Source organism: Fusarium coffeatum (assembly GCF_003316985.1).
Source record: "Fusarium coffeatum strain FIESC_28 chromosome Unknown BRIP53273_contig_290, whole genome shotgun sequence".
NCBI classification, from domain to species: domain Eukaryota; kingdom Fungi; phylum Ascomycota; class Sordariomycetes; order Hypocreales; family Nectriaceae; genus Fusarium; species Fusarium coffeatum.
In genome coordinates, this window is record NW_022158081.1 from 1,380 (window position 1) to 22,329 (window position 20,950).

Genomic DNA, 20,950 nt, shown 5'->3' on the forward strand with positions numbered 1-20,950 from the left:
AGATTGACCAGGCACGAATCCAATACCAGTCAGAATTCAATGGTTCCACCATCGGGAATTGGCCCCCACATTAAGGGACAGCTGTTCTCATTCGCCAAACGTCAGGGGGGACTCCCTGCACAAGCCAGCCTGTCACTAATCATATTGACGTTTTCCCACGTCAAACCAACATCCACCACACCATCATCTCATCGTATCTCATCTCGTATTGCATCTCACCGTCTGCAGCCTTACTAGATATCCACGCTCGCTCACTCACTATTCACATGTTTTTCACGTGAAATACCGCTCGTTTTCCCCCAGGGTCAGGTCAGGATGGTCCGCGCCTTTAATCTCCGCCTCGCCCTTCAGGCAACCGCTATCAAAGTCTCGGCAAATCTGGTCACTCAGCTCATCATACACCTGAGAGCGCCCGGCGGCCACTCTCCCTTCGATGAGCAGCAGGTCATAGAATTCGCCATTTATGGATTTGTCGGGTCGCAGGTCGGCAATGTCATCCAATTTATCCTCGAGGACTGCTTCCCGACTGGTCGCGCCATGAGGGCCAATGAGACCTTGCCTCAGGTTCAGGGCGACGCCAAGCAGTTGGAAGAAAAGAAGGATGACGACAAGAGAGGAACGAAAAAGTCATATTTCAGCATCAGTCCTGACCTTATTTGGCGCAACGTTTTGGCGAAACTCATTCTCGATCAAACTATCGGTCTGGCTATCAGCGGCAGCGTCTTTCTCATCTGCACCAACATCGCCCGTGTGGAAAGTCCCTTGATGGTTCTCGACGTTATTGGCAATAGGCTATGGCCTCTCATCAAAGCTGGCTGGCATATTTGGCCGTTAGTAGCCATATGCAACTTTCTCTGGGTACCCTTGCGATCAAGAGTTCTTGTGGCGGTCTGTGTCGGGTTTGGCTGGAGTATCTTCTTAAGCATATTTGCCATGAAGAAACAGCATTGATGGTGTAATTCTATGGGATTGACTTGGAGTTTGGAGTCTGCAATGAGCGATGTATGTGTACAGTATAGAGATATTCCCTACGGAGCGCTTTTCTTTGTATCTTGGGCTGGGAGTTGTGGAGTTGGGCATGAATTGGTGCAAAGTGGTCAGAGTGTATTCTATGGTATGCACGATACAACTGTGACTGTTTCAATGGTGACGAGGAAGGCTTGTGGCAGTGATAGATAGCCATCATTTTGGAATTCGACATTGTCTTGGTCTTGCTCATCACAATCGCACTTAGGAAGCTCATTAAAGTAATGTCTTTTGAAACTTAGAGGGCTCGGCTTGAGGTTGGGTCATTGTTTATTTCTCTCTGTTTGCTGAGGCACTGTAGGCATTGAGCATCAACAAACAATTATCTGATGCAAACCAAGATCCTTATCAGCCAAGATAAGGATCAGTCGCTTGATCCTTCCCAGGATGGTTTAGCGCAATCTCTAGCCTTATCTCCGGTTCGCCTCTTGGAGCCGCCATCAACTAAACTCACTGACCTTCCCCGCGTCTGTCGGTAAACCAACAAACGTGAACATGAATGCGCAAGCAGCATGTTCTGTTGCTCCTATCTTTCCATTTGATTCCAAGCCCATACTGTGATGCCACCCCAGCGTCGATCATGGGTCGGATGTTCGAGATGCAAGAGCTTCAAGAAGAAGTGCAGTGAGGAGAGACCCGCTTGTCAGCGATGTACCCTTGCTGGCGCTAAGTGCGAGTATGCCGTCAAGTTACGTTGGGGAGGGAGGCCATTCGATCGCTCACCTTTTGGAGAGTGTTTGACACAGAATGAGGGTAATGTTCAAAGATTAGGTATGTCAATTCGATGGTACTGCCGTCCGTGTATATACTAACACTGTCAGATCTAAACAAGAAAAACTTCATTTATGTTTCGCCTTCTACTCCCAAGTCTGGTCCATCAAAGGTTACATCACCGCCAAAACAGGCGGATGATGAGCCACAATGGATACCGACACCCGAAGTTCCCGATTCATCCGGATCTTTGCAGATGATCCTTAGCCAAGGACAGATGCCAATTCCTCTGATTCCCTCTGTCGAGCTCTTCGGTCACCTCTCTCCGTTGCACAGATCAGGTCTTCAGTACTTCACTGAAAGAACAGTCAGGGCCCTTGCGCCCCACCCTCAGATATTTAACGAACTATGCGACTTAATTCTGCCCATGGCGATATTCCATGAACCTCTACTCCAAGGCATCGTCGCACTCGCAGCAACGCATCGACTTGCCAGCTGCAAGACGAGTGAAGAACAGAACGCCCAAGCGCTCATCGTCGCTGGCTTCCAAGCTCTCAGTTCAAGATCGCTCTGCCAACAACTGTCAGATTGCGCTGAGAGCCAAGAACTTGTTCCACTTCTCGCTACTGCCCGAGCGTTGTTCGTCTGCGAAGTGTTTGCCAGCGAGCCCAGCGCGGACCGATGGAGCGTACATTTTAGAGGAGCCAGGGGATTAATTTCACGAATTCATGACAAAGGCCTCTCGCAAAACCCGACTGACGAGTTGCGCTTCTTACTGCGATGGTTTGACATGACGGAGTCACTCGTGTGCTTATCGATCAGCGATCTTGCTCCAACACAGTCCGCCATTCCCTCGCCGACGACTCTTCCATCTTTCGATCCAAATGACGAGCCTGTGTATATCGACATGTATCTCGCGCGTACAAAGGACCTACTTTGTGTCTTCAAAGAGATCGCACGACTATCCCACATCAGAAATGGAGGGGAATCGTCGCTAGATGGCGAGCAAGTTGATGCTGAGGTTTGGTGGCTACTGAGCCATCTCCAAAGCATCATCGACCGAGACCAGGCCAACCCTCCTCCCGTTATGTCAATACGCGATCGAGATCTTTCTGTCGCTGAAGTCCACGAGTACCGAATGTCGAATCAAATATGGCAGATGACGGGGCTACTCCTGATTCACCGGCGCCTACGCCACGAGCCCCGATCGTCAACCCTTGTTCAAGATCTCGTACAACGCATTCTAGATTGTGCAGAACGAATGACGCTGCGCGACGGCCTAACACCTGTGACTCTTCTTACGCCACCTTTGTTCTTTGCCGGCTGCGACGCTGTCGGAGATGACCGACCGAGGATAAAAACATCGCTACAGGGTGTTTCGACTGCTCTCGGACTTCTGAACGCGCAAAGAGCATTGGAAATACTGGAACAATACTGGGCTGCGGATCCGGGGATTGATGATGCTGTAGCCGATAGGTCATGGCCGAAGAACAGCCAATTTCTCCCGTACTGAACAAGGAATACTGACCTGGGTTAAATGTTTGTCCCAGAGAAGGCTTTCTCGTCCAAGTAGCCCTCAGGGGTTATTTCTTCTGACACCCTGATGTTTGGTTGATGTCTCGAAAGAACTTCTTCGAAAGACTTGCCATCCAGATTCACTATGAAGACTATATCAACGAACTACGCAGGTGGGTAACAGAAGAATCGTCTTCTAAGGCTTAGGTTGCTAAAATAAAGTAACCTAAGAGTGGGGCTAAAATGGCATAAAATAACCAAATTATTTCATCCCTTATGCTCTTGGCGGTGATTTCTTCTGACACCTTGAGGCCACGACATTCAATATTTGGCCACTGGTTCTGGAATATTGAGCTCGCCTGCTGTATCTTTACTGGTTTAAACTCTATTTTCTTCCTATCTGTTCAAAATAGTATATATACAGCTCTTAATCCTCTATCCAAGTAAACAAAGTTCTTCAAAGCCTAGTACATACTTCCGCCCAAAGCCTCCGCATTAATATGTGAACTCTCTCCAACCGCCTTCTTCACAACAACTACAAGATCATCAAGCGTACCCAAGAACCGCACGAACGCATAGACAGCAGCCGACCAATGCCTCCCCTGTGGGCTAGCTAAGTACGCTCTAGGATTGTCGTCATCTTGCATCTCGCCCTTGAGCTTTCTGAATTGCATCGCCCTACCCACCAACGGCGTTGGCAGGATTGCCGGAAGTGGCTCCCCAGAGATCAAAGAGTGCTGGAGTAGAGTCAAGGTCGACATGAGATCTGCGACAATGTTCTCGTCGCCTGGGGTGATTCGCTGCATGAACTTCTCTCGAACGGGAAGAGGCAGTTTCATCAGGGTCAAGCTGAATTGTGTGAGGAAGACGTTGAGATTAGTACAGAGGTGGTTCGCTATGCTGAGAGTTTCGGTATCTAGGTTCGATGTCGAGAACTCGAACTTTGTCTTCTGAATAGGAAGGGCGATTGAGTTGAACACTTCTTCTGAAGTGGTAGCTTCTTTCTCCATGACTTCAACGAAATCCTTTGGGGGTGCGCGCCAGACCGTTACAAGAAGGGCATATCGATCTTTAACGCTCGACAGTTGGCTTGACATGATCTGACGGTAGTGACGGTTTCCGGAGAGAGGTCGGGGGAGAAGGGCGACAAGAACAGCTGCTCCGAATCCGATCAGCACAAGCAGTAGCCTTCGCCAGAACACGGAGTATCCCACGCCGGGATTGCCGTAACTGGGAATATGTGTGTCGACCCAACTATAAGATACAACCATGTACATGGTGGATGTAAGCATGATGCCGGCTGCCAGATGCTGCGGAGGAGCGAACAGCCTCCACCACATCATACCGACAATGGCAACTGCCATGATAGCAGCAAGACCGTATGGATTACCCGGGCCATTGCCAGCTCCGATGTACCAGCAGACTAACCCAAGCACACCTCCCGCAACAGTACCCAAAGTGCGAATGATGATACCAGAGTTGAAATCGGACATGTACGGTTCAAGTGCCATCTGCGCCATGATCAATGCCCAAAGGCCCTTCTCCCGGTAGTAGAAACCTGCTGATGAGGGTATTACGGCAGGGACAGCCAGAGCAATGGTCAATGCAAGGGTTCGCAAAGCGTGTAGACCCTCGATGCCAGTGAAGAAGTTGACCAATCCCAAGAAGATCAGACTTGGTTTCTTGCGCTGTCGGCTCGTTACTTGGTGCATATTCTCCAAGATGGAAGCTGCTGTCTTCTCCGTTTCCTCTTCCGACTCGACATTGCCTTTTGCCTTTTTCTTGAACAATCCCTTCTTCTTCTCAGGCCTTGAGACAGTGGACATCGTACGCGTGAGGTCTGTGGTGCCAGGGATGGTGGAAGGCGGTGCATCGTTCGAAAGTCCAAGCGAGAAGAGCTTCTGCAGTCCTTTTGGGAACCACATGCGTTTTGTCGCTCGGGTCTTTTCCATTTCCACGGCCCTATCGAGCACAACGCCGACGCTCTTGGTTAGGTTGATCAGTCGTTCGTGGTATAGCAGACCGGACATCAGACCAAACAGCGGCGGTGCCCGATCGTCTTCGTAGATAATCTTGCCATCTGCATCAAAGAGATGGGCGTGAGGCGCGAAGAGATGTTCCGCAGCTGAATCCTCAAAGTCGTCGAGAGCTTCCTGGAGAGATGTGAGAACCTGTTCATGCTGAGCCACAAAATCATCCTTCGACTTTGCTGATAGTGCCTGAACGATAGCATCGATGCTTTGCTCTAGAGCCTGTAGTAAGGGTGTGGCACAGGAAGATAGCGAGTCGATGGCCTTGATGAGCATATCTTCTGTATCAGGATGTCTCGTTAGTTCGCGGAAATCAGCTGCCTTGGCGATATGGTATGCGAGAGGATGCTTTTTCTTATCGGATTTCTCGAGCTCTTCGGCTGCTTTCGTAAGAGCTTCGTCTTTTGCATAGAGCTCTTCGCGAGAGATGGACAACTGTAACAATTCCCCAAACGACACCAGCACTTGACGGAGAGGCTCTTGGAAAGACTTGATGTCATCAGGACTCCATTTCCGACGCGTAAAGTCCATTGGAATCCACTTGATGGCAGACTCGATGCTCTTGTGCGTCACCGCCAAACCGCTCTTGAGTTCCTGAAGACGCTGTGGTTCGAACCTTGATCGAGACTTGAAGTGCCAGGTCAAAGCCTTGATATAACCATTCATTGGGCGAAGTAGGTCGGTCATGCTCGCGAGAGTGATCTGCGATGTCGACTGTGGAAAGATCAATAGGTTGCAGACTGCGCCGATGCCGACTCCGATGGCACTTGGTAGGATGAGAACTTTGGGGATTGTGCCTTGAAAAGTAGGGATGAGCGGAGCAATAGTCAGGTAGATGTCTGACACGATCATCGCAAAGAGCGATACAAGCATCAGATTTGGCGCAGATACGCGCAGACGAGCCTAGGTAATCCGGCGGTCAGCAGACTGCGTTGCTTGGATAAAGACCAACTTACCATCAAATAGACAAACAATCCTATCATGCAAAAATACGTGACTGATACACGCGTATCAAGCATAAATCCCTGATAGATGGCGATCTGCTGATAGGTGGTCTGACCAGAAGCTTGGCCAACATTAGTCGTGTTTTGCGGCGCTGATTGCAGTAGCTCGATATATCGCTGCTGTAGATCAGCCTGGGGTCTTGTCGCCAAGGCTGCTTTCATGGTGATGGTTCCCCAAGCCCAACCAAATGCCATACCGACGCAGATCATTAGTCCTGCCAGGACATGGATGAAGACGACGCCCGAAGGCGGCATAATGAAGAGAACGACACTAAAACACGGTCAGTCAATTGAATTGATGGATAAACGCGTCGCAAACTCACCATCCAAAGAATGTCGCTTGTCCAAGCACGCGCAAAGTATCGCTGATAAAGATGAACAAGGTAAATATCCAGACAGCCAACGAGCATTTGAACAAAATCTTGAGATCTTTCGCGTTGAAATGATCCAGCCACGCCGGTAGTTTCCTAGGATTGTTGAAAGCGTGAAACGACGCCTCATCGTCGGCCATTGAGCTGTCGCTCTTGGATGTCGACCGTTTAAACGCCATCTTTTAGTCGCACTCTCTCCTTTCCGTCTCAGCCGGCAGTTGTTGATGCTTTATGTTTTGATGACGTTTATTTTTTAGCGTTCGTGAATGAGGATCGCCATGCCAATATGAGGCGGGAATGGCGCTTGTCTTAGTCAGATTAGACTTTCGTCTCGTATAGCCTGCACTAATACGAAAAGGTCAGCATCTAATTTCGGTCGGTATCTAAGCGCTATGAGCCTATCTAAACGATTCCATCGCTTACTGCACATCATTGTGCATGGGATCAATCGAAGATTGGCTTCTGAGACATGAGAGACAGAAGAGTTTAGTCGCATTACACCACTTTAGACTATCGATTTGGTCACTTATTTCTGTCGCACTAAATTTAGACGATGCGCCCCTAAGATCCCTGTTTTCGGTTACAACCATTTTCTTGAATCCTTATTTACCCTTGTGCCCAATAAGAATCCCTTATGAGACTCTATACGGCTCGTATATGTACTTGAACGGCGCTTCCAATTTTATACATAGCCGGCTTGTCTGTCTACTCTTGCTGGTTGCTTGCTCTCGCCGCTGCATGTTCACGGTGCTTGAACAGAGCAAGGAATCCCAGATCATAGCACACCTTCAACGATCCAGCCATGATGAACGCCACCCAGAAGTAGTCGGAATCTGCCAAAAGGCCTGTAATCAGTGGGCCTAAGCTCTGTGCAGTAGTTTTGGCCACATTCATAAGACCGATCACGACAGTCCTTTCGTTCGGAAGGATGATAGCAGCGAGGAATGCTGAGCGAGGTGCAACGTCCATTGATTGAGTGCAGGAGCGAAGAATCAGGAAGAGGACCGAGATATGAACTTCGTTGGGGATGGGGATTAATGCGAGACAAATAGCTGATGGGATATGGGTGAAGACCATTGTCTGCGATTTCACGTCAGTTATGTTTTCCGGGGCGAGCTAGGTAAAACACTTACTCGAACGTTTCCGAAGCGCTTGGCGAGAGATGATGCCACCAGAACTGAGCATGCTGCAATGATGCTAGTGGTGAAGAAGATTGAACCCAACTGTCCTTCTTCGATGTGATATTGTGACTTGAAGTAGAATGTGATCCATGACCTGGTACTAATTAGTTTCATGGAGATATAAGGTGTACTACAGGGAGCTTACAGAGGAGCAAGCCCAGATGCGAAGCTATCCAGAGCGAAAAGGGTGCACAAGGTAACGACAACTGGAATGCTTTCTCGAGATATCTTGGCTCGTAGCTGTTTCTTCGGGGGCGCTTGGGTAGGAGCTTGTCCTTGGCTGGGCTGAGCAAGCAGAGGAGCCTGTTCGTCTGTATCCGAAGCCGATGTTGGTTGCTCCGCTTCATCCTGAGCCTCTACTGCAGAACTCAAGATAATAGCTGAGATGAGCTTTAGGATGCCGGCGGCGGAATAGCCGTAGAAGACGTTGCGATAGATGTCAACGACGTCCATGCCGAGGTTGACACGCATGTAATGAATAGCCCAACCAGAGGACAACAATCCGAATGCACCACCGGCGGTACCACATAGGCTGTACCAAGCATAGACGTCGCCTCGCTTGGCTGGGTCGGTTAGATGAGCGACGATACTCTCTTCGACACCACGGAAGGGACCAATTTCGTTGCCACTATTCAAGAAACGTTAGCATTGATATCATTCTCGCAGGTCTGTATCTTACCCAGGACTGATAACGCCCAAAATTGCAGCCGCCAACAATATCCAATAGTTGCTTGAAGTCGCAAAGACAATTCCACTAGCAGTCATCAAGATCGCACCCAAAGCCAGAACGGCGCGTCTACCAATACCATCTGCAAACAGGGCAAGGATGAAACTGATGACGATGTCGCCAGCCAGCGTCAGGGTCATGAACAATCCGACACGAGTGGTGGACACATCGAGTTCTCTCAAGAATGCGACGAGAACAAGTGTAGATGCGCCATAGGCAAAGAGACGAATGAATCGTTGGATGCAGAGGATCTTGATGTCGCGTGTGGAATTGTATAGCGATACAAGACCAAGCTCTTCTAAGACCCTTCCAGCTGCACGGGACTGTGAGCTCTCATTATCGGGATTTGACATGTTGAATGCTGAAAAGAACTGTGAAGGGATCTTATTGTAAGTCCGAAGATCAATTGATAAGAAATTTGGCATTTCATCTTGTCTGGCATCAAAAACAGCATATATACTTTTCTATGTCCGAGGCTCCGAGCCAAGCACCCTTGGCGCTAAAAATCCATCGCAGCTAAGGAGATGATAGTGGGAATAATTGCTAGTAGCGAGACGTCATAGCTACCGGTGGAAGAATGTTTACCAGAGCGCGGGCTCTGATTGGCGAGTTGAGTTAGTCATCGTCGGTTTTCCGAGTGCAGGGCAGTGAGTAGGTGTAGAACTGCAGGGGTATATATAGCTTAATCTCTGACTGTTTTCCATCAACCCCCACTACAGCAGTCTTCAGATTGTTCATCTTCCGTAGTATAGTGGTCAGTATGCAAGCTTGTCACGCTTGAGACCCGGGTTCAATTCCCGGCGGGAGAGATCTAGCCACCTGCGAAACGCAGGTCTTCTTTTTTGCATTTTTACCATCTATAATCGTCAAGCTGAATCACTCCTTTGCCGTCACTCTCCTGTTAAAGCAAAGCCAACTTTGTCTAATCATTTGCACAGAACGAGATGGCACGTGGTGTAAATCATTTCTCGTCATGTCCAAGTTCATTGATGGACATCCTGCCGTCGTGGATCTGTTCCATCGCCATTTCATCCCGCTTTTTTGCTATCTTTGCCTACGATGGGCCTAGCTTTTGAACTTCTACGGTCGGCCAAAGTTTGAGGTAACTTTGGAGTAGCAATAAAACATGGATGAAGCTTCTCTATGAAGCTTTTCCGTCTATCGGCGCCATCTTGAACAATAGATGATTGTTCGTGGCTTGCGTCTACTCACCCTAGAGCGGGCCAGAGTGCACGGCCACGATTTTCTATGACGACAGTGTTTTTTGTCTCACTCAACAGAGTACCTATGATGAAAGGCTCTGGGCGAAAGTTCCCAAAACGGCCAAAATGCGTCTCCTTACATCAAAATTGACAGTCAGATCGGCTTTCTCAAGTCAAAGGATTCTTGCTCAGTTTGTCGCCAGAAATAGACCGTTATTCATCACCACACGGCAATTCGCAATGAAACGAAGTGCAGCTACAGCAGAACTAAAAACCAAGACCATAAGTCCCAAAAAGTCACGGTCGTCGAAGGCCTCGCCAGAACCTGGAGATAAATTGCCCGAGTATCATGAGACGCCATCGCGGAGGGATAAGGATGGCGAGATAATATGGCCGGCGCCGAATGAGCAAATGCAAGCTGCACGAGAATTCATTCGTGAATGGTAAGCCATGCTCTCAGTGATGGAAAGGCGCGAATCTTGGAGAGGTCTTGCTTACATTCGTGCCTTATAGTGTCGCAGCTTCTAAGCCAACTCTGATCATCCCTGATAAAGATGCCGACGGCCTCAGTTCCGGTGCCATTCTGAGGAAAACATTGATATTACTCGGTCTCGATCCGAAGTTAATATCAGCTTACGTACTGAAAAAGGGCCGCAATGTTCATGATGAAGAATCGCGCAAGGATATGGCCTCATATAAGCCATCATTCATTTTTGTCCTTGATCAGGGCTCCCGAGAATCACCGCCTCTTATTGATGAACCTCACCGAGCCTTGGTGATCGATCATCACCATGCCGAAGAGAAGGATCACCCCAAGGACGCCGTTTTCGTTACTGCATGCGACAGTCCGCCTGTGGCTACCAGCGCGTTGCTCACATATGAGATATGTCGCGACTTGCACCCAGGCGTTGAAGAGGCTTGCGGCTGGTTATGTGCTATGGGCGTCCACGGCGATCTTGGCAATACTATCAAGTGGGAACCGCCTTTTCCAGATATGAAAGTCATGTTCAAGAAATATACCAAAAAGGCCATCAACGGCGCCGTATCTCTCATCAACGCTCCTCGTCGAACGGCGGCCTACAATGTCCCTCTTGCGTGGGAAACGATGGAAGCTGCTGAAGCACCTGCAGATATCCTCGAGAATAAGAAATTACAAGCAGCCAGAGATGAAGTCAACGCGGACGTTTTGGCTCATGCTCGTACACCACCCAAGTTCTCAGCCGATGGGCGAATCGCAGTATTTCGCATCAACTCCCCAGCCCAAGTTCACCCAGTGATTGCGACACGCTGGGCTGGCCATTTGAGTTCAGCTAAACTCGAGGTCGTACTGGTAGCCAACCAGGGTTATCAGCCAGGCATGGTCAACTTTTCGTGTCGCATCCCGAAATGCGCCAGGGGCAGAGATCCGCCTGTCAACATTATCGAAATCCTTCGTGAAAAAGCATCATTGGCGAAAGATCCAACATTACGAGAGCGGTTAGGAGAGTCTTTTGCACGAGGTCATAAAGAGGCCAGTGGCGGTATAGTTCCGACGGCTGAGTTTGAAGAATTTATTGAGATACTGGAAGTTGGACAAAAACCCGCTGAACCACCAAAGCAAACGAAGCCGAAGCAAAAGAATAACCTCCTGAATTATTTCGGCAAAGAACAAGACAAGGCCCCTGCAGGGAGCGTGAGAAGCTAGCACCCTTGAGCCAATTTCCCTGGAAGTAACTTTCTCGCGATAAGGAGTTGTGGTGTACTTTACGCGTCAAGTCTTAGCCTCTGGTAGCGGTGTAACCTTGTATAATGTATCATTGGAGTAAAAGGATCTGGAAACCGTTTTTTCAATCGTATTTTAGCTTGGCAATTGCCGAATGCCGTGGTTGCTGTGCCTGTACTTCCTCATCAAGGTAAAAGCCTGTTCAATTTCAGTGACGTAGATCTTGGCCATTTAGTGACATGTGCAACCCTCCCCTGCACTCGATAGCTTGGCCTAGACAGGCAAGTGGCTGACACTGGGGATTTGAGCTGAGCAGCTTGTGAGCAATTGAGTATTAACTAGAGTCATGATTAGACTTAAAAGAATCGTAAACTCATTGCGCTACTCAATCGAGACCACCATGGACCGATATAAAGGTTGTTTCAGCCGGTATTTTACTGGATGGCTTCACCTTCGGAACTGTCAACAATAAACCCCGCAAGCAACGTGCAAGCGGGGTAGCGTATCAAAAGAGTTCAAGATCGTCGAGGCTAGGCCAACCACCGGATATTACCTCTTGACTCTTCTTATCAGTCATGACTTGACCAAGGAATAAATGTCGGGCCGCCCAAACCTGGAAATGCACGCTTTGAGGCCGCCCTTTAATACGTCTGTGAAGCCCGGGCTGATGGCTGCGGGCTGAGAATCAGGTTTCTCACATTCTTTGTGCATTTTCCCAACTTCTCACCTTTGTTTGTTTTAGCATTCAAGCCTTTCATTATGAGGTTCAGCACCAATGTTGTTGTCAACGCCATTTGGCTGACAAGCCTGGGCACTCCCTCCATCGCTGCTCCAGCAAAGGGTCTCAAGGGTCCTGAATTGAAGCATTGGCCTGAAGGCGCCGCTAAAGCTCTCAATAAAATGATTGCGGCGAATGCCAACAAGGGACAATATGCAGTTTTCGACATGGACAACACAAGCTACCAATTCGATCTTGAAGAGTCCCTTCTTCCCTACCTCGAGAACAAAGGCATTCTTACACGAGAAACTATGGACCCTGCCTTGAAGCTTGTTCCTTTCAATGACACTAAGACCCATAAGGAATCGCTATATAGCTACTACTTGCGACTTTGTGAGATTGAAGATGCAGTGTGCTATCCTTGGGCCGCGCAGATCTTCAGCGGCTTTCCACTAAAGGAGCTTAAGTGCTATGTCGATGAATTGATGGCATACAACAAGACTATCCCTACCACCTACTTCGAGGATGGTGTTCTTACAGAGACTGAGGTTTCTCCTCCTAAGATCTTTGAGGGCCAAGTCGAGCTTTACAACCGCCTTATGGCCAATGGTATCAGGGTCTACGTCGTCAGCGCTGCCTCTGAGGAGCTTGTCAGAATGGTAGCTTCAGACCCCAAGTACGGCTACAATGTTCCTCCCAAGGACGTCATCGGTGTTTCGCTCTTCCTCAAGACCAAGAAGGGCGAGATCACCACAGCTCGCAAGCAGATTGAGGACAAAGCCTACACTCAAAAAGTGCAAAAGCAGAACCTCGATGCCGAGATGACACCTTGGCTCTGGGCACCTGCTACCTGGAAGGCAGGCAAGTGGGCAGCCATCCTGACCTACATCGATGAGTGGAAGAGGCCTATTCTTGCTGCCGGTGATACTCCCGACAGTGACGGTCCTATGATTTTCCACGGTGTTAATGTTGAGCGTGGCGGTATTCATCTTTGGGTTGATAGAAAGGACTCTTACAGGGAAGAGATTGAGGGCATGATCAAGAACTTTACCATCGCTCAGAAGGAGGAGAAGCTACCGGTCACGGCTAACAAGAACTGGGTGTTTGTGAAGCCTACGGATCTCCATGATAAATGAGGTTCTATTTTAGGCTTTTGAGATGCTATTTCGGTTTCTGTGAGAGGCGAGTTCGCAAGGGCGTACAGTTCAAATCAGCACATTGATGAATAGAGTTCTTCAATCTTATTCCAATGAAGGGTTGGGGCCCAAGGTTATATGGTGACCTTGGGCCCTGAACTCTAACTCGTCTAAGGTTTGACATCTGTGTTTTTCAATGTGTTGGTTTCAACTGTACGCCTTGAAAGCTCGGCTATTCAAGAATCTCTAATAGCGAAAATACTCTGGATGGGTATATCAACAAAAGCTAGATAGTAATAATGTCGAATTTGCCATGAGCGTACAATCTATTATTTCATATCAAGATTTCGATCTATCACAGGCCATAGGATCTAGGTACCGCAATAACCCAAGGATTATCCACTAATGTTTAGGGCGTTAAAGTAAAGTAGCCTAAGTGCCCTTCTAAGCTTGCATAAGAGGGCCAATATATTTCGTCTTTTATTCTCTCATCGACAAACTCTTCCGATGCCGTGTTGCCTAAGCACTATGGAAATTCACGCTAAGTTCATCTCGAAGTTGAATACAGTATAGAGGAGCATTCAAGGAATATCGCATGGATTTCGGAGAGAGAAGGCGTTGACCGTATCGATGCATTCGAAGCAGGAACAATCAGAAAATCATAGGCACACCTTGACGATAGAACTTTAGTTATCACCCTGGAGTATCTTAGTTTAATTTAACATGTACTTCTTTGTATTTGTGCTCCAAATGCAACGCTGACACTAGACCCCATCCATGTGTATTCTATCGACAGACAGGTACACTGTTGGGCTTCGCAACTCCATTGCTGGGATTAGATTGAGAGCAGCCGTTCGCAAGGCCAAACGCAGTATCATCAACAGCCGCGTTGAAGGCAGCTCCACAGTTCGGGTCACTATAAATGTCAGAAGATGCCTTCTTGGAAGTTGAAGAGAACATAACATACCCAGAGCCTCCACTGGCACTGTTGAAGTAAGAGCAAATATCATGAGAAAAGCAGTCCTGAGTGTAGGCATTGCCCAGAGCCGCTCCACTGCAGCCGGCACCACATCGTCCGTTACATGAGTAACTGTCAAGTCAGAATCAGGTTAAAAGGGTATGATGAGGTCGAAACTTACTCTCCTGATCCGGAAGGGTTGGCTCCAAAGTTGCTGCCGACGACGCCAGTGAAAGTACATTTCTTGCCAGCAGCGTTGGTCCAAGAGGCTGTGGCGGTCTGGCCTACACGGAGACATGTAATAGCTCGCTTCTCAAGAACAGGAGAAGCGACAGAGAGGCTGGCGAGGACCAGAACAACAAGAGAACCGAGCATGATGAGTGATAGTTTGCGAAGATGATAGGGCTGTACTCTTTCACGATAGTCATTGATTCATTTTTTCATCTCTCTTATACAAAATTATAGTTACATCGTTTGACCCGGCTATTTGTTCGTCATCGGATGTCTATCTTGAAACGGTAGCAGAGCGGAGTATCTCTCGGAGATTGAATGCTTGGTCCACGTGCCCCATCTTCAAAACACACTACGATCGTTCCTTGACCACGGTAAATTCTTCTGCAGGATTGCGACATATGTACCCCATATTACGCTAAGCTGGATATGAATTTGTTGGGAGAATGTTTGATGACATAAAGGCCAAGAGTGATCGTGTGAGCGTTCGGAATTGTATCGTCCGAGGCTACAATAGGGAAGGGTCCGAAGACGTAGATGACGTCTTTGTCCATTGCTTCTCTTTTGCGTTAAAGCGCATAGATGAAGTGGTAAGCACAGATCATAGGCTGTCTTGTTCGCGGTACCACTTGTGATCGAGACCCTTCCTACGCCAAGCGAGGATGTAGATTTGCAGCAGTTTTGCATTCCATTCTTATTCACCTTGAGCTGGCTGCCAGAGAAGTTTTATCGTCTGGCTTGGGACTGCTCCGCATCAGACGCAGTCATGGGCATCATACATACATCCTTGTCGAGAATTCATATACCGAGAACTATTTATTAGTCATCGCCATTTGGCGCAGTCTAACCAATTCGAGACGATGCTTACTGCCACAGCCCGATTCCTAACACCTCAGCTGAAGGTTCCAAAAAGCGGAATGAATTTCAGGAACCCATACGAATGATCTCAAAATGCGTGACTGGCACTCTCCACAATGCAGAAGACCCGATGTGGTCATATATGAGGGGCTCGGCCTACCGACATGTATGGACTGCGGTGAGATGTGTCCTCCTCATGAAGTCGACAAAGACCACCAAGACGAACTCAAGATACCGCCCGGGCCGCGGAGGACTGCCATGCACTTGACGTGGCCACCGACTATGTCTTTCACCAAGAAAGCTTATCCCCACGGTCCTGTATCATTGAACAGTGCTCTGAATATTTATTTGGAGAATCTTCCTTGCCATAAGGAAGACGGTCAGGAAACATCTTTTTTTCTTTCTGAGACCAGTAGCCGGAATGAGCCATCCTTGAAGCATAAGCCTATGTATAAAGAACTCCATGGAAACAGGATTCGTGTTTTGAGGCTATCGAAAGGGCGCTTTGAGAGCCCTGTACACGGATTCCTCGAAGTCCTCGATCTCGAAAGCCAGGAGCCCAATATTGAAGAGCCAGGTACACTGTTAGTGGATGAGAACCGCAATCATACCGAATATGAAGCGGTTTCATATACGTGGGCCACAAGCTCCGGCAATAGGCGGAAGGATCATGTCATCTTCATCGGGAAGGCATGGAACATGCTACCTATTACAGAAAACTGTTTTGATGCATTGAAAAACTGCCGTCTTGAAGATCGAGATCGCTATCTATGGATCGACTCTATATGCATCAACCAGTCTGATATCTCTGAAAGAACCCACCAAGTGGGTATGATGAGGGAAATCTACTCTGCAGCCAGTCGCGTATTGATCTACCTTAGCGTCGACCGTGCGAATAGTTCAAGAGCAGTCGACGATCCAGAGGTACTCTGTCTGAACCCGTATTTCTCGCGTATATGGGTTGTTCAGGAGATTGGCTCGGCGAAGAAGGCACTAGTGTTGTATGACCGCCAGTCTATGAGTTGGGGATTCTTCCATGAGAATCTGCAGCGACTTATGACCAAGAGATGGATACGACACTTTGGTCGTCCGAGACAAATCGACGACATGAGCTCGTTCCTAGCACTGCTCGAAGACACCTGGGACTGCCATGCGACAGACCCGAGGGATAAAGTATTCGCACTACTTGGGCTCTGGGAAGCATATTTAGAACCGGACTACACTCTTCCACCACAGGCTGTTTACACAGGGTTGGCTGCCAGCTTTGTGACGGATGAGAACAAAAAACTGGCTGGAAGAGTACTTGACATGGCGAGTCAGGGCCATTTCATGCCTGGCCTACCATCTTGGGTTCCCGACTGGAGCGTCAAGAGTCAACAGCTATACCAAAGGACCTGGTCCAAAGGATATAAGGGCGATTGGTATGAGCCATCGGGTGGTCGGGCGAAGAGACAAATGTTTCGCGTCCATGGCGAGACTGGTTGTTTGTGTGCTGTAGCTGCCGCTATCGACGTCTTAGCTCCATACCTATCCAAAGGTTTCCGAGTGACCAGCGATGGGATGAGCACTGCAACAGTCGGTCAGATTCAGGTGTCTATGCCTCTGCACGTCACGTCTCGATGCGAACCAACTGATCGCATTTTCTCAATCTATGAATACCGCTTCTTCATGATTCTTCGAAAGAAAGCAGACACACACATATATACGTTCATCGGGCTTTGCGACTACAAGGTAGTTGCCACTCCAGAGACAACCGTAGTTGACTCAATTAAATACCTTCATGATTGGGCGTGGTTACTAAATGGACAGGGAGCATGGTCATGGTCTAAACTAGGAAGCTGGGAGCACCTACACAGATGTTGGCTGGCGCTTAAAGAGCAAAAAAGGGTGGAACGTCGAGTTCATTTTCGAAGGTTGATATACAAAGCGTTCTTTCTAGGCAAGATGCGCAGCTTAGCCAATTCTTTGCGGCGCTATCAGAGCGATAATAATGCCGAGACCCACGAAGCACTGGAATTCTTCCGAAGGCAATGGAAGAAAATATACCAGAATTGGCTTAAAGCAGACTGTCCACAGGTTTCGATTCAACGAAAGTGCAGGGCCGACCTTTGTGGCCTTCTAAGGGGCTGGAAGAGCTTGGAACCAACAAAAGAATCTCTCGAAACCACGGTACTTGACTCTTCGATGTGGTTACCTGTCACATCTCATTGGTTCGACTGGACAGAGCATCACGATCGAGATCTCTTGTATAGCCACTACTTACCCTTGGCTGCGTGTATATCAAAACAGATCCCTCTGCCGCCATTGAACCTAGTTGATACGCCAGAAAGCCGGAGACCACTCATACTTGACTGCAATATCGAGACAGGAATCCGACAACTACAGCTTGTCGCGCACAAATACCCCTTGGTGGCTCCGGAAACAATCCAAAAAGGTCGATCCTACCCACTAGAGACCTCTTACAATCACAACTTCAGAACTGATTATTTCGATGCATTTCTACGCTGGTTGTCGAAGCCATGTTCACCTAGCATTTCGTATCTTAGATCTAGCACGAACTTGAACAGTCTGTTGATCTGGGAGAGTAGATTCGAGGTGCAGCAACAGATCGACGTCGTTTACCGACGTCTAGACGCAAACTTTGACAAACATCTGGACTCATGGTCAAAGTCCTCTTAAAACCATACCAGTCTGACGGAGTTCTTCAACCTTGTTTATCAAGAGCAGTTTGAGCTCCTATGGTTCTATGTCCTTTACGACGCAGAGAGCACGAAGCAAGCTGTTGAAGAGTTTCCTTTGTTGAACATAGGCGCTCAATTTGCGCGTTTGTTTTGGTGGAGGTTTTATCGAAGTATTCACAGAGTATACCACTTACTGGAAGGGATATTACCTACCGATGATCAGATTGAACAACAGTGGAATGCCTGTCTCAAGTGGCTGTCACAACGAAACTCCATGAACCACGTGGCAGACTTGCCTTCGTATGAGCCCAAGTTCCGGCACAAACCAGAAGATGACGCCGATTTCCCGTCTAACCACCGGGTTTATCACTTTTTCTCCAAGCTCAACTACTATGGATGGTTCATTTCAATCCCTCTGCCAGGGGTAGCCCCAGAAGACATTGAGAAAACGGAGCCTGAACCTACCTCACGCTCGAAACTAAACTTTGCGGAACGACGACTGTCTCAGATTGTGCACTCTGAGATTCAGCGACGAAGACTTCCGGAGAAGCTGTTTTCTTCTCTTTTTAGCGGTACTCATACAAACCAAGAGCTGCCTGATTTAGACTATGAGAAGTTTCAAGCCATGGTAGACAATGGTCATCCGCATCTTCCGGATTACAACCTCGCTGAAGGATGGAGACAGGAGGCAAAGTCGTGGAATGAGGTAGAGGCGTATGTCTCAGACTCCGAGTGGCATATGACTAGCCTAAAGTTAAAGCTTTTGGGAGGTTGGGGTGCCAGGACAGAAGAGAAGAAGAATTGGGACATATACAAGGAGATCGTTGTGATATAGACTTTAGCTTTATCACATTTTCATTGAAGAAGTCAAGAGGTTTACTAATCGTGACATCTGATTCGGATTCGGTTCGTGGAATTCCAAGACATCCTGCCTGGTTCTTGGTCTGGGAAGCTCTCCGATCTTACCCAGTATGCCTGGGTAATTTGAAACTCGGATGTGGTCAACGCGACTTGGTACGCCGGGAATCACTTTGATTCTTATTAGGGCCACAAGTTCCACGTATCGTTCCAGCAGATTAATCATGGCGTGGTCCAGCATAATGTCTCAGGAGTCCTGCAAAGGTTCTTCTCAAACCCTCTAAACTTGATCCGTTTTCATCGAAGGTGAATCAAAGGGGTACCCACAAGCTTCTGATATTTCAGCAGTATCGTGTAACGACATCCGGCATCTGTGCCGTGCCGGCGATCTTTCGCCTGATGCTGTACATGTTGGCTGAGTATAATTGCTTTTTGAGTTCGCAGCTGAATAAGGAGCCGTCATCATGTCTGCTCGTAGAAACAAGCTCAGCTGAGCTCTCCACTTTGCGTTGATTGAGTTTTGAAAGTGAGGTTGCTGGAGAATTCGCAGATCTGCTAGTGTTAGATGCCGTGCACTAACGCCGCTGCGGCCCGATAGCTGAAAGTTAACGTCAACCAACCCGACTGTCGTTGTTAATATCACTACGGTCTGAAAAAGAGTATGGGGATCTGATATGCCACCTGTACGGGAATATCATTCAGTACAGTCGAGCTTGTGGATAGACATAACTGTTGTCTTCGCATTGTAAGGAAGAGAAGAGAAGGGATGGTTTGGGTTGTGCTGTGCCATCGTCATGATGTCTCACCTCTGCACCGTTGTTCTGGATTTCTCTCCCGCCCTGAACTGCATCAGGTATTTGGGATTCTTTGCATGACGGGTCCATTGTATTCCCCAATCAAATATCAAGGCTGGGGACTGGGAATACCGCCCTTGTAGAATGGTGTTTGCTATGTAGATCGTGAACCTTCAATACGGTTTGTCAAAACCATGCTGATCATCCGAAATCCATCGGCAGTCAGCAACATCGAAACAAGACTACACAGAGGGCTAGAATCGTGAAGATCATGGTATTGGAAAAAGTATAAGAATGGCAACGAGTCGCAGCTATTTCTAGTCAATCACTTCACACAACAACAATCTTATCTACCAATAACTCATTAAACCACAACATCATCACCCAATATGGCTTACAACCTTCCTCGCCGCTTCTCCATCTCCATTGATGGCAAGCCCGTCGCAATGCCCGAAGGCCAAGTCGAGGAAAGGTCTCAGGCATTCTCAGTGGAAAATGGCGGCGGTCGGCCTGCAATCTTCGAGATTCAAGATGACCACCTCGTTAGTGGCGATCTTGTCCTGGGTCGCTCCATGGTTGAGCCAATGATAGCGGCACCCAAACCTGTTATCTGGTGCCACAAAGAGAACATGAGACAACTCCAGCCTGTCCAAGTTGAGAACAGGGGTAATGGTCCTGAAATAAGATTCCGCGGTATGGTTATATCCCTTTGACAGAAAGCTATATTCTTACATGTTGCCATCACAGGTGAAAAGCTTGCCTACATGTCGGGGCTGCTTTGCAGTCCCATGTTCCATGGTAGGTGAAGTCCGGCCCAATCTTGTCACGATTTGACAACTGACATTTCACAGACGAGGAATTCAACAGCCAGAAAGTTGAGGTCCGACCTGTGCCTTTCTAAACGCACTGGGGTAATCTGGGTACGGGATGGATTGATACGGAGATGGGGTCTATCATCTTGGTGTCATAGCCTTCCAGAACTTGTCCGTAGCTAACTGAATGAAGTTACTGCAACTTGAAACACAAGATATGTGCAGTCATGTACTTGTATTCTTGTAGGAAGGTGTTTCCTGTAGATCTAAGTCACATCACAGGCCTATATGTGTTAACTTTACGGTGCAATCTTGTACATACGACCATACCTACCAGAAAATACGGGATCCCGTCCGCTCTCCCATAGTCAAGCTGGTAAGGGGCGGATTAGTAGTTGGGTCGGTGACGACCAGCGAATCCCCGCTGTTGTATGT

General features: G+C 48.2%; 8 protein-coding genes across 8 annotated transcripts; 5 read left to right on the top strand and 3 right to left on the bottom strand.

Moving 5' to 3' along the window:
* Positions 1–315: 315 nt before the first annotated feature.
* On the top strand, positions 316–3,250 carry FIESC28_10211 (uncharacterized protein; the record flags this gene model as incomplete). The annotated part of the gene is made up of 4 exons (XM_031164346.1): positions 316–830; positions 1,379–1,445; positions 1,599–1,797; positions 1,848–3,250. The coding sequence occupies 4 exons, from the start codon at positions 316–318 to the stop codon at positions 3,248–3,250; spliced, it is 2,184 nt and encodes a 727-aa protein (XP_031011588.1).
* A 466-nt stretch (positions 3,251–3,716) lies between these two features.
* On the bottom strand, positions 3,717–6,836 carry FIESC28_10212 (uncharacterized protein; the record flags this gene model as incomplete). Its single annotated transcript, XM_031164347.1, has 3 exons — positions 3,717–6,185; positions 6,239–6,557; positions 6,610–6,836. The coding sequence occupies 3 exons, from the start codon at positions 6,834–6,836 to the stop codon at positions 3,717–3,719; spliced, it is 3,015 nt and encodes a 1,004-aa protein (XP_031011589.1).
* A 526-nt stretch (positions 6,837–7,362) lies between these two features.
* Positions 7,363–8,918, bottom strand: FIESC28_10213 (uncharacterized protein; the record flags this gene model as incomplete). Its single annotated transcript, XM_031164348.1, has 4 exons — positions 7,363–7,737; positions 7,791–7,932; positions 7,984–8,466; positions 8,518–8,918. The coding sequence occupies 4 exons, from the start codon at positions 8,916–8,918 to the stop codon at positions 7,363–7,365; spliced, it is 1,401 nt and encodes a 466-aa protein (XP_031011590.1).
* Positions 8,919–10,007: 1,089 nt separating this feature from the next.
* Positions 10,008–11,451, top strand: FIESC28_10214 (uncharacterized protein; the record flags this gene model as incomplete). Its single annotated transcript, XM_031164349.1, has 2 exons — positions 10,008–10,210; positions 10,281–11,451. 2 exons carry the CDS (start codon positions 10,008–10,010, stop codon positions 11,449–11,451), a joined length of 1,374 nt encoding a protein of 457 aa, XP_031011591.1.
* A 777-nt stretch (positions 11,452–12,228) lies between these two features.
* On the top strand, positions 12,229–13,323 carry FIESC28_10215 (uncharacterized protein; the record flags this gene model as incomplete). Its single annotated transcript, XM_031164350.1, has 1 exon — positions 12,229–13,323. One exon carries the CDS (start codon positions 12,229–12,231, stop codon positions 13,321–13,323), a length of 1,095 nt encoding a protein of 364 aa, XP_031011592.1.
* Positions 13,324–14,109: 786 nt separating this feature from the next.
* Positions 14,110–14,656, bottom strand: FIESC28_10216 (uncharacterized protein; the record flags this gene model as incomplete). The annotated part of the gene is made up of 3 exons (XM_031164351.1): positions 14,110–14,239; positions 14,291–14,413; positions 14,463–14,656. The coding sequence occupies 3 exons, from the start codon at positions 14,654–14,656 to the stop codon at positions 14,110–14,112; spliced, it is 447 nt and encodes a 148-aa protein (XP_031011593.1).
* An 807-nt stretch (positions 14,657–15,463) lies between these two features.
* On the top strand, positions 15,464–18,886 carry FIESC28_10217 (uncharacterized protein; the record flags this gene model as incomplete). Its single annotated transcript, XM_031164352.1, has 2 exons — positions 15,464–16,791; positions 18,061–18,886. The coding sequence occupies 2 exons, from the start codon at positions 15,464–15,466 to the stop codon at positions 18,884–18,886; spliced, it is 2,154 nt and encodes a 717-aa protein (XP_031011594.1).
* A 1,206-nt stretch (positions 18,887–20,092) lies between these two features.
* Positions 20,093–20,604, top strand: FIESC28_10218 (uncharacterized protein; the record flags this gene model as incomplete). The annotated part of the gene is made up of 3 exons (XM_031164353.1): positions 20,093–20,396; positions 20,451–20,501; positions 20,555–20,604. 3 exons carry the CDS (start codon positions 20,093–20,095, stop codon positions 20,602–20,604), a joined length of 405 nt encoding a protein of 134 aa, XP_031011595.1.
* Positions 20,605–20,950: the final 346 nt, after the last annotated feature.